The sequence below is a fragment of the Mus pahari genome, chromosome 10 (assembly GCF_900095145.1).
Source record: "Mus pahari chromosome 10, PAHARI_EIJ_v1.1, whole genome shotgun sequence".
Taxonomy (NCBI): Eukaryota; Metazoa; Chordata; class Mammalia; order Rodentia; family Muridae; genus Mus; species Mus pahari.
The window spans coordinates 37,364,977-37,377,571 of record NC_034599.1 but is presented as its reverse complement, the minus strand read 5'-3'; the positions used below and the strand labels follow the sequence as shown (position 1 = coordinate 37,377,571).

The following is a 12,595-nucleotide window of genomic DNA, read 5'->3' as shown; positions in this document are numbered from 1 at the left end:
TCCCGCAGCAGCATCAAGAAGCGCCTGGATAGTCCTGGCAGAGTGCTGGACCCGGGAGGAGGGGTGCGGGGGGGGGGGGGCGCGGGACGCCTACGCGGCGACCACGTGACCGCCGCGACCGCGCTGGTCCAGGTCGCGCGATCCGCCGTCACATCAGCTTATTGCGCCGGCCGCTGATTGGCGGGTTGCCTGCACATGGGCGGGGCTCTGCTGAGCGGGCGGTGTCTCGGGCGCTCCGGCTCCTACACTCCGCGGGCTGTAAAGCCGCGGCTGACTGAGCGGCTGGGCCTGGCAGGTAGGTTCTGTGCGCTGGCATCTGGACAGCCGCGAGTGGGAGGACCCGCGGGCGATCGCGAGGGATCTCCGGGTGCCCGGCGCCGGTACGGCATCCTCCGCACCCGTGTGGCGGTCCCTGCTAAAGCGCAGGTGGCATGGGGGGGGTGGGGGGTGGGGGGCTGGCCTGGCGGACACCTTGGGCCCCGGGGCCTGCGATGGGGACAAGGTTATATGGGAGCGGGGAAGGACCCTGGCCGGGTAAAGCTGGGTCCCTGCCAGTGCTAGAGGTTGCCTACCTACTGTGGACCCCACATCCAGGGGGAGGTGGCAAAAACTGGTGATTTGCTTTCCCACCGGCTCCTCCTGGAGAAGGCACCAGGTTATGAACCAGCGTCCGACTGAGGCCTAGGGAGGGTGGTGGGCCGGCACCCCCTGCCTTTCTGAAGACCATAAGCGGCAGCATGCACACTTTAAGCATCATTAAGAAGTCACTCATACTGGCATCCCTGCTTTATTGCCGAGTAAATTGGGAGGTGGTACAAGTGGAAACAGGGCCTCAGCGGCGGCGAAGTTACTTAAATATTTTGTGTGTTAGCTGAGTTTGCATTTTCATCCGTTGTTGTGTTGAAGTGCTTACCTTATGACCCTTGCTCTTTTGTGGACTTTTGCATTCATCGTGTAATATAATGAATGTGGAGAACTCAGAATTCCCCATCTGTAAGTGTGACTCTAGGAAGGTAATGTTGTGTAGAACAGGCACTGGGCTTTACATTGCATCGACGGCTCCTTACAGAACAAAGTTGTTTAAGGCTTTGCACCTTCACTGCCCTGTATATTAAGATTATATGCGAATACACTTGATAGACATATGAGAATTAGATGGGAGTCTCTCCATCACTCCTCCAGATGTGTAAAGGCCAGATGAGAAGTTCTGCAGAGCATCCAAGAGCTCTGGAGACTGAAGCAGGAGAATGCAAGTTCCAGGCCACATAGCCAAAGTGGGGTTGAGGGGAGGGCTTAAAATAATATGTAGTAATTTTTAAAAATATATAAATGGCTAGTAGTGTTCTGTACTTTTTTCAGTTAAGAAAAATATAATAGTTTTAAGTCATTTAAGTATAATAGAGTATTTATATATTTATTTACTTATTTATCTGATGCTGGGGTAGGAACCAAGGCTTTGGACATACTATAGGCCAAAGGAATATCACTGAATTACACCCCAGGCCCATTTAATTGATAAACATGTTTTAAAAACAAAAATTGTGGGTTTTTTCTGCCAAAGCAGTATACTATTTAATGTAAACTTAACATTTCAAGCAATAATGCCCAGGTATCTTAGAGTCCATGGGCTCTCTTTGACTTTAAGGGGTTGAACCTTTAAAATTACGTACAATATTGTATGGCCATGTGGGCATTTCTCACTGTCTAGCACTTGATACTGGTTAAATTGTTTCTTGAATTATGAGTGACATATATGATGGAGAAATGAGCACCTGACATTTAATGTAATTTAAGTTTTTCAGGATGAGGGAAAACATGTGCAGCTCATTCCATAAGCAACGGGCTAAGTTCCTTAGCAAACAGCTCCCAGCTGGGGCTGATGCTGCTGCAAACCTCTGGCTTTGGCTGCTTGGGAAGCTGCAGAGGGAGTGTGGCTTGAGTAATGAGCTTCAGGGAGAATGGCTGGGGTAGGAAAGATTTTTAATGAAGAAACTGAAAAATCCCGGGGGGAAGCGACCAAAAGATAGAGACACAGAGCCTTCACAGGAAACGTGTCATGTGGTGCAAATATATGAAGCAGCTGTGCTCAGTAGCCCTTGAGCTGACTATGGAGTCAGTGTGCACCAAGATAGATACCTTTTCTTCCCTGTTGCATTGAAGATACTCCAGGGGTTGTGGAAAAATTGGCACTGCCTTCCATTGTTTGAGGATGCACAAAACAGTTCGGTACCTGTGGGGGCAGTTGAACAACCTGCACCAGGTTACCACATTTTCCCCGTAAAAGTTTCCTTAGTACAGGAGCCATCGTTGTGTCAAAGCCTGGAAGCCCTGAGATCCAAACAGTTGCTGTTTTTTTTCCTCATAGGTTCAGTTGTCGTCCTTATCTGATGGTACATCCTGCCTCCTAGTGACAGACACAACCATTGTTTATTGGGTCACATACCAGGTATTCCTGCCTATGCCTTCTGGACATGTTTTGTTGTTTGTTTGTTCTTTTGTTAACTTTTGATTTACTTCCATGTGAAAAGGTCAGAAGTGTCTGAAGACAGCCTGTGGGTGGCATCGAGGATGAAGCTGCTGTCACTACTGCACAGGACAGTATTGAGGGGCATGCTGGCATATGCTCTGTCTCTGAGGCGTCCTACTGAGAGCCTAGGATCTAATACCATACATGACTTACAGATTGGCAAGACAAATGGTTGGCATTTAGATGGAAGTGACTACCAAAATATGGCCTAGGAGAGGAAAATGAAATGCTAGCCATGTTTGATCAAGTAGGCTTGACAATAAAAAAGTCAACAGGTATCACTGGAGGCTGCATTGATCCTGAAACCAGATGGTGTAAATGCAGAATTATGAAAGTGTGAATAGACCAGTGTGTACTCATAGCAGCATCAAGAAGGGAGGGGTCAGAATGAAAGGAAGTGGCACAGAAAATCTCTAAAAGTCTAGTGAAAGGTCCTCGGGAACTTTCCTTATGCCCAGACAAGTCTTCTGTACATTCTTCTCCTTAACTTCATGCTGAAAAGAATGTTTATAGGGCTGGAGAGATGATGGCTCAGTGGTTAAGAGCACAGACTGCTCTTCCAGAGGTCCTGAGTCCAGTTCCCAGCAACCACATGGTGGCTCACAACCATCTGTAATGGGATCTGATGCCTTCTTCTGGTGTGTCTGAAGAGAACAACATATGTACTCAGATACATAAAATAAATAATTTTTTTTTATTTTGTAAAAAGGATGTTTATAGCATTTTCTTATCCTCCGCTGTAACTACAGGACAACCTTTCTTACCAAGCAGTGTTGTGCTTAGAGAACCAGGTGTTTATATACTGCTTACGTAGTTAACATAGACCAGGCAATCATAATTTGCTAGAATAGTTTATCCGTAAAGACCTATTCTCAAAATCACTTCCTGCACAAAGTGGTCTTGGTAGATGAGCACAAGTAAACATTCTAGAGGGCCAGCGAGATCCCTGAGCAGTTGAAACCCTTGCAGAGGAAGGACCCAAGCCTGGCTCCTGTTGTTCACATCAGGCATCGTGCAACCACCAGCTCCAGGGGAGTTGACATAGTCTCCTCTCCTCACAGCCACCTACACTCATGCGAGCAGTAGTCAGGCAAACATATACACATAAAAGAAAAATAAATCTTAAAAAAATGTTTATCATGTGAGCAGGCAGGAATAAACCAGCCAATAGTTGGAAGATTTTTACGTGTGTGTGTGTGTGTGTGTGTGTGTGTGTATGTGTGTATATATGTATGTATGTGTGTGTGTACCTGTGTGTGTACACGTGCACGCCTGCTTGTGCACACATATGAAGGTCAAAGATCCCTGGGTGCCTTTAATCTTTTATGTGAGATAGTGTCTTTCATTGGCCTAAAGCTCTCCTAGGTGGGCGGAGCTAGCTGGCCAGGAAGTTCCAGGCCCTCCTGTCTCTCCTTCTGATCTTGCCATCAGTGTGATTATTTAGATACAGGCCACCATGCCCTGTTCTTCACTGCATTCTGGGGAGCCAAACTCAAGGTCCTCGGATTTGCAAGGCAAGCACTTGGTTGACTGAGCCATCTACCCAGCCCAACTGAAGGATTTTCTAACACTAAAAAGACTGGTACTTAACCCCATCAGGCCATAATAACTCAGGGAGGCTACTCTTGAAGAAATGCTAACCATTAATCATGTTGCTTCTGGTGGTATGATTGAGAAACCACCGGAAAGTTAAAAGCGAGTATGGGTGAAGATAGTATGTTGTGAACCCTCATGGGAAAATCACTAAAGGCATCTGGTAATAACTGTGCTTAAACCAAAACTTGGGATGGTAAATGATGATAAATGGAGAAGAAATCCATTTAAAGGGATCTTACACTGTGTTGGGCCATCATTTGGGAATCCTGACCCTGCCGTGTTAACAATGTCTAATTGCAAACCATGTTTAAAATAGCAAGAGGTCAGATTAGGGATGGGACATTGATACTGTTTGTGTTGCCAAAGATTGTACCTGGAGAGGCTGGTGGCCACATCTATACTCTTAGTCTGGAAACTGTATACACAGCTTTGCAGAAATGTAGAGAGGCGAGGAGTGAATCACCACCCCTTTGTCTTTCAGGGGCTGCGATGGACCTGGTTCTCAGTGTGGCCGACTACTACTTCTTCACTCCGTACGTGTATCCAGCCACGTGGCCTGAGGACAACATCATCCGACAAACTATTAGCCTCCTGATTGTCACGAACCTGGGTGCTTACATCCTCTACTTCTTCTGTGCAACCCTCAGCTATTATTTTGTCTATGATCATTCCTTAATGAAACACCCACAGTTTTTAAAGGTAAGAGATGTTTTTCCAGCTTCTGTTACCATACAAATAATGTTGTATTTGTGAATCTTTGAGTAATATATAGATAACACTTCTGAAATCAAGCCCCTGAGGGGGTTGGATGTTTTCATAAGGGTTAATCCCCTCTTTCCTTCTTGTATTCTGATACAGGGATCTTACTTCAACTGGTACATAGATGAGAACGATTTGGCTGAACTTTGATGAGTGAATGTAGGCTTGTGATTATTGTGCTCATGTGAATATTTTACTCTCTAGCTTTTGCATGCTGACAAGTGTTTTTATCATGTGTGTTTTTCTCTGATTGAGCCAGGGATCCAAGCTCAGCGCTTGAGACTTGTTCTGATTAGCTTGGAACAGTTCTCTGGGACTGTCCCTGGTAATTGTCAGATAGTCCCTGTGCTGCAAGGAGCTGGGGAGGGGAGCTCATTTAAAGATTATTCCGTAAGCAGAAACTCAGAGTACAGATTTGGTGAGGACGCGAAAGGACTTCAGAAGGGAAGGTCCTTGCTGCTTTTGGTTGGTGTCGGGGAGTGCTTTCCTTCCACTTTCCCATGCATTGGAATCTTCACGGGAGAAGTTTTAGAAGTAAGCCTTTTAGTGTAAAAGAGAACTTAGTGGACCTGAAAACTGAGCTTAACAGTGAAGAGTGTATTTTGCTTCAGCAGAGGACCCGGGTTTGGTCTATAGCAGCCATGTTAACAGCTCACAGCTGCCTGAAATGCCAGCTCCCCAGGATTATCTGGCTTCTGCAGACAGCACACTCACATGCCTGTCTACACACACACACACACACACACACACACACTCACATGCCTGTCTACACACACACTGGCTTCTGCATACAGCACACTCACATGCCTGTCTACACACACACACTCACATGCCTGTCTACACACACACACACACACACACTTAAAAATAAAATCTGAGGAAAAGAGAGAATTGAGGGGTAGGAATGTAGTTCAGTGGTAGAGTTCTTGCCTGATGTTAGATTCCAAGAACAGACAGAACATTTAAAAAATCCATGCCCAGTCAACTTTATGACAGTTTTGTTGAACAGAGTTTTGTGACTTTTGAATAACCGGACCTTTCGCCTTCAGAACCAAGTCTCTCGGGAGATCGTGTTCACTGTCAAGTCTTTGCCTTGGATCAGCATCCCCACGGTCTCACTGTTCCTGCTGGAGCTGAGGGGTTACAGCAAACTCTACGATGACATCGGAGACTTTCCAAATGGTGAGCAGATACCAGGGGACCCTACGTGAAACTTAGTGGGGCCTCTCGCCCACCTTGTCCCCCTTTCTATTGTTTGTTTTTTGTACATATGTGGAAGATTTTTTATGTGTGAGTGTTCATGTGCACAAAAGGCTAAGGGTCATCTCAGATGTCATCTTCAGGATTACTCTTTACCTTCTGGTTTTTTGGTTGGTTGGTTTTTGCTTGTTTGTCATGAGACGGGGCCTTGATATGTGGCCCTGGGCCTGGAACTCAATTAAGGAGAAGCAGGCTGGCCCCAAACACGCAGAGACCATCCACCTGTGCCTCCCCAAGTGCTGGGATTTAGGGCAATACCACCTGGCCAAGTCTAGACTGAGTCTCTAATTGGCTTGGAGTTGACCAATGTGTCCAGTCTGGCTGGCTGTTTCTCCCTCACCAGTGCTGAGACTCCAATCTATATTACCACACCTGGCTTTTTGTCGTTGTGGTTGTTCCTAAGGATCGGCCAGCCTACCTACCTTCCTCCCTTCTCCTCCCCTTTCCTTTCTTCCCCTCCTTTCTCCCTTCCCTCCCCATCTTCTCCTTCTTCTCCTTTGTCTTCCTTCTTTCTTGACAGGATCTTGCTAGGTTGCCCAGGCTGGCCCTAAATGTGTAGAGTATGCCTCCATACGGTTACTTTCTTTAAAGCGCCAAACCTGCCTTTATCTCTTTTCTTTCCAACTGTCCAGTTGTTTGGACTGCCTGCTGTCTTCCTTTCATGTCTCGCCACACACATGCACTTCCTTAACTTCACTGTCATTTCTAAAGTCAGTCCTGGACGCCATTGTCTGCCTAAGGGGTACTGATCAGGGGTGGCCCCGTATTTATTCTCTGTGATTGCTCAACGTGCTGGGAAGGGTGCCTAAGGGGTACTAATCAGGGATGGCCCCTGTATTTATTCTCTGTGATTGCTCAACATGCTGGGAAGGGAATCCCGGTAGGACGTGAGCATTACTGGAACTCACCTGTCCCTGTGTTCTTCTCCCTGGCTGCCATGTCCCCCCTTCCATCTGTGCCCGTCCAGCTCCTTGATTACATTGCAGAAATGTAATACTGCAAATGCGCTTTGCATTCTGATGGCTTTAATAAATGTGATCATTGTGTCCTCTCTGTAAATACTGTTATAGAGTACATTAGATATAGTAGTTCGTTGACTCTGTCCAGAATTTAGAAATTGACCTGTAACATTTAGAGCTTTAGATTTTTTATTTTTCTTAAAAGCAGTCTGGCAGTGACTTCTGTACCGTTCTGAAATTACACCTCAGGACACATTCCTGACACCAGAGCCCAGGCAGGAAGAAAGGCATTGGCTGAGGCTGGCAGCGACGCAGCAGCCCTCAGCTCTGCCCTGTGCCAGCCCACTGCTTTTCCTCAGCAGCGCGGCAGAGCTGGGCTTGCTGCTAGGCTGCTCTTACAAAGGGGCACAGCACAGTCGGGGACAGAGAGTCGAGAACCTGCCTGTCAGCCCAGCAAACAGATGGTGGGTCAGAGGCTCGAGCGCAGGTATGCTGATACCAGAGTATGCTCTCCAAGTAGGAGGGAGCTAACTAGGAGAGGCTTTGACAATGCGGGAGAGAATGGGCAACATCAAGGAGAGGGAATTCTAGACAGTGAGGACAGCGTGGGCCAGAGTCGGGGTAAGATGCCAGAGACCCTGGAGGGGGGTTGAGTGCTTTGGCCTGGTGGACAAAGTTCCAGGAGGATAAGGCTGGAAATCCCAGAAAGTGGCTCATTATGGAGTGAGTTTCTGGAGCTAAGGTGTTCAGTGGAGTTAAGCTCTAGGGAAGGAGGTAGGACTTAAGAAAGCTGATACCAAGGAAAACAGTGCGGCTGTCCTGTCCCACAGGCATCTTTGTAGTTTAGTTAAGAAATGCTTGTGCCAGAAAGATGACTCAGCACTTAAGAGGACCCAAGTTCAGATCCCAGCACCCACATTGGTGGATCACAACTGCTAGTAACTCCAGCCACAGGGAGCCAGAGTCTCTGGCATTCACATGCAAACACATACACATAATTGAAAATAATATAGTTGATGCCAGGGTTTGGTGGCGCTCCACCCCTTTAATTGGGAAGCAGAGACAGGTGGATCTCTCGAGTTTACCCTGTTCTATAGGACAGCCAGGGCTACACAGAGAAAGAAATCCTGTCTCAGAAAACAACAAAACAAAACAACAATAATAAAGTTGAATCATAAAATGAAAAAATACTGTATGGGCAATTTGTATGATTTTGCATAACAGGTAAGAATTTAAATTAAATATTACAAAATTAGGCGTAGAACATTTCAAATTGTTCGACGAGAAGGAGGAGGATGAGGGAGAAGAAAGAGAAGAGAAGGGGGAGAGGTGAAAAAAGAGGAGGAGGAGGAAGGTAACCAGTTGTAGGTAGCAAAGGGAGATGAACCTATAAGTTGCTCATGTTTGAGTTGAGGATCCCCTTCTGCATTTTGTGGACCTGTGGAAAGGGAACAGTAACCCTGGAGGCCAACTCTGACTCTTGTTCTGTGTGGTCTCTTTTAGGCTGGATTCATCTCATGGTTAGCGTGGTATCCTTCCTCTTTTTCACGGACATGTTGATCTACTGGATTCATAGGGGCCTGCACCACAGACTGGTCTACAAGGTAGAGAGTCATTCAGAGGGGAGAAGAGGGGGTGATGTCCCACATTTCAGTATTATCCCGTTGTACTTTGGATTCTAGGGGCTCCCCTTGCCTGTATAAATGCCCAGGCTCCTCTAGCCACCAGCCATCACAGGTCCCACGCACATATTATTTAATTTTTCTTTGTGGGTCTGGACTGTCTTACAGTTTCAATCTTTCGGGTAAAGGAGTGGCTTTGCCATTTCCTGTGTGTACCAGGAGTGGAAGCTAAGTTTGCCCTCACCTCAGGCAGAGCAGATGGGTCTAACCTTATCCCTTTCTTCCTCAGCGCATACATAAACCACATCATATTTGGAAGATCCCCACGCCGTTTGCAAGTCATGCTTTCCACCCTGTGGACGGCTTCCTTCAGAGTCTGCCTTACCATATATACCCCTTTGTCTTCCCACTGCACAAGGTGGTCTACTTAGGTTTATATGTCTTGGTTAATGTCTGGACAATTTCTATTCATGATGGTGATTTTCGGGTTCCCCAGATCTTAAGGCCATTTATTAANNGGTCCGCTCATCACACAGACCACCACATGTTCTTTGACTATAACTATGGACAGTATTTCACATTGTGGGATAGAATTGGAGGCTCTTTTAAACATCCTTCCTCTTTTGAAGGGAAAGGACCGCATAGTTACGTGAAGAACATGACAGAAAAAGAATCTAACAGCTTNGCAGAAAANGGCTGTAAAAGCAAAAAAGTATGCAATGGAGAGTTTACAAAGAATAAGTAGATTATTGCCCAATTATTAACTATTTTAAATAAGAAAATAATCTACACAGNCAAGATACGTAGCAAATAAGTGGTGCCATTTGAATATCAGCATTGCTCGAGTGTCATGCTGAGGGATGGTCCTGACAGTAAACAGCNGGAAGACACGGGGAGCATTGTAATCTCTTGGTTAATTGTCCGACATTGGTCCAGGGACAACTTGTCTTTTCAGCCAGCTGACCTGTACAGCTCTGAAGCATCTTTAAATATGATAGAAAATAAGCCACTCAAGAAGCTGGTCTGTGTCCTTTTGCCTTAATCCATGCATACTCATTAAGGAAAAAAGTACCATTGTGCTTAACAATACTGAGACTAACCAGGAAACCCTAAAGATGGCTGGCTCCACTGCAGTGCTGAGAACTGCATTCAAATAGGAATACCAGTCCAAGCAGGCTGATACGTGAGTGGCGGTGGATAAGTTTTGCTTAATGGCTGATGTAATAAGATTGTACTTTCTTCCTATACATAGGCACCTTACTCTCTGGGCATTATCAGATTTTAATAAATGAATAAATAAATGGTATTTTTTTTTAATGTCAGCTTTTCCATAATTCAGTCCAGATAGGAGATTATTGAACTGAAGATCTTGGTGAGTGTCTTTTTTTTTTTTTTTTTTTTGGTTTTCAAGACAGGGTTTCTCTGTATAACCCTCGCTGTCCTGGAACTCTGTAGACTGGGCTGGCCTCTAACTCAGAGATCTTCCTGCCCCTGCTGGGGTCAGAGGTGTGNGCCACCACTGCCCAGCTTGATGTGTGTCATTTAAAACCACTGNTTAATAACCCTACAGACATGAATCTGGATAATGCTAGATAGAAACTTGTGACATCTTTTTTAATCAAGTGGACAAACTGTACTTTTGATGTATTTCTCAGTTACGAGGCTGACTTTTTTTAATGAAGGGAATAATTGCCAAGTACTTAAGTCTACCTGAGATACACTTTTAAACCTCATCTTCTTATTTCTTCCCTCTCTTCCCACTGCCTCTGCAAAAACAAAAACAAAAACAAAAAACATAAAGAAAGGTGGGTCTTGTAAGCTAAGTATATTTGTAGGGGGAGAAGATGTTTTTATAAAGTTATTCTAATGGCTATTTGTGCAAAAAAAAAAAAAAAACAAAACAATAAAAGTTGATCATGACTGCTGTTATCCACTTAAATGTTATAGCACAAAACATCCTTTGTGTGCATTGGGGTCACTTTGAAGGTGTAGAGGTGATGTGGGTTATGAAAACTGAGAGCGTCCCAAATGCCCAGAGTCACTGCGCTGTGTGCAAACATCAGTCATTGCAACCGCCTCTTTCTCATTTGTTAGTTGACTTTACCAAGTGCTCTGAGGAAGTGAAAACAAGAAGGAAAGAAGCTCCATGTTAGGATCTAGACTTCCCATTTCCTGGGTATACAGCCCACTGGAACCCTGAGGTTTGAATACATCAGCATCACTAAGATGTGGACTGATTAGGATGTTGGATGAATCTGGCACCTAGCTCTTAGCAGTGTGCTGTACATACAAAAGGACCTTTAAGATATACTGTTTGGTACTACATCAAGAAACAGTAAACCCCTCCCCCCACCACCACCACCACCGAACAGGACATCTCCATCGCCCCTATCCTCCAAGGAAGAGGAGGCAGAGAGATTGAGAGCAGAGACCAGGGAAGATGGTGCAAGTCTCTAGACATGAGGGAGCCTTTGTGCTCATAAGCTCACTGTAGCTGTGGCTGCCAGCACACGATCCAACCAGTCAACATTCCAGAGTGGATGGGGTGATGGATGGGGTGCGGGCACTCAGAGGGTCCCACCTCTAGCTGGGCGCTTCTGACAGTTGATGATTGCTAGAGAAGGGAGAGTCCATTTGCAGTAGTGCAATCTCTAAGTTGCTTTTGCACCACTGGGTTACCTCCCAGGCCAAGGCCTGTTCTGACTGGACTCTGGCTTATTAAAAAAAAAGAAGATAGGAGAATTGGGGAGGGATGAGGAGGGGTCTGGGAAAAGTTGGGTATGAGAAAGAGTGGATATGATCGAAATGCGAGGTGTGTGTGTGTGTGTGTGTGTGTGTGTGTGTGTGTGTGTGTGTGTAATAAAGAATAGCTAAATAAAATTTCAGAGGCACCTGAGCGGTTAGCCTTCAGTCTCACCTCAGGGGTCCTCAGAGAGTCCCCATGTGAGTCAGAGCAGGTGCTCTTTGCAGATTTGTTCTCTCCCACCCATGGGGGCTGAGTCACTGCCGCCCAGTAGGGCCAAGCACAGAGAACGGTGGCTCCCGTTTGCTGGGTTCTGTGACGATTGAGGTCAGTCTTCTGCTAGGCCCTCAGTAGGAATATGGTGGAGGAGCCTGTTCTCCCTTCATGCTGGAGGGTGAAAGACATGGAGATGAGTTACAGAAATATGTAAGTAAAATTGAAAACAAGACACTGATCACTGTGAATTATCTTGAGTGAGGTAAAATTGCTAGTATTCCTGTTGCTGTAGATATTCCCTTTAAAAATGTGCCATAAACAGTCTATAGTAAAATTGAGAGACAAAATAGAATAAAAATCTTAAGAAGGACAGGAAGTATATGATCCAGGCTTTACCAGGGTTTGGTAGAGGAAGAAAAATATTCATAAAAGCTTGTTTTCATAAATATTTGGTTTGTGAAGATAACTGTTCAGGGCCAGGATGTAGCCTAATAGAGAGGTGCATGCATGGCATATTTAAGGCCTTCAGTCATCCCCATCCTGACAAAAAGGTTTTCTTCCTAATCTCTAAAGTCAAGTTGAAAGCATTTATTAATTCTATGTGCAATAGAGTTTAAAAATAAGTTATATTCCAGCTTTTTCAACAGTGAACTCCTAAGTCAAACCTATCAAATCCTTGTAATGAACTTGTAGCCATTTGTCTTTTTATAATGAGATTTTCTTAAATTTGGTAAGAGATTGAGCATTTGATTCAGCTCCCTGATCAAACTTGTTTTCGAGGACCTGGACAGGGTTCCATCCCTCAGAGATAACACCTGACATGAGTCATTTGACTTGAAGCTGTGTGTGCCCTCTCATGAAGCCAGCTTATCTCAGAGCATTTGTTAATCTCCAGCATTTATGGCTGACTCTT

General features: G+C 45.4%; 1 protein-coding gene across 2 annotated transcripts; it reads left to right on the top strand.

Moving 5' to 3' along the window:
• Positions 1-200: 200 nt before the first annotated feature.
• Positions 201-11,578, top strand: Sc5d (sterol-C5-desaturase). 2 transcript variants are annotated; one of them, XM_021207205.2, is made up of 6 exons: positions 201-295; positions 2,366-2,446; positions 4,605-4,822; positions 5,932-6,064; positions 8,605-8,705; positions 9,013-11,578. In XM_021207205.2, exons 3-6 carry the CDS (start codon positions 4,613-4,615, stop codon positions 9,466-9,468), a joined length of 900 nt encoding a protein of 299 aa, XP_021062864.1. In that variant the 5' UTR covers positions 201-295; positions 2,366-2,446; positions 4,605-4,612; the 3' UTR covers positions 9,469-11,578. The 2 variants fall into 2 exon arrangements, with proteins under 2 accessions (XP_021062864.1, XP_021062865.1); XM_021207206.2 differs by having other exon boundaries at positions 295-380; positions 9,013-10,130.
• Positions 11,579-12,595: the final 1,017 nt, after the last annotated feature.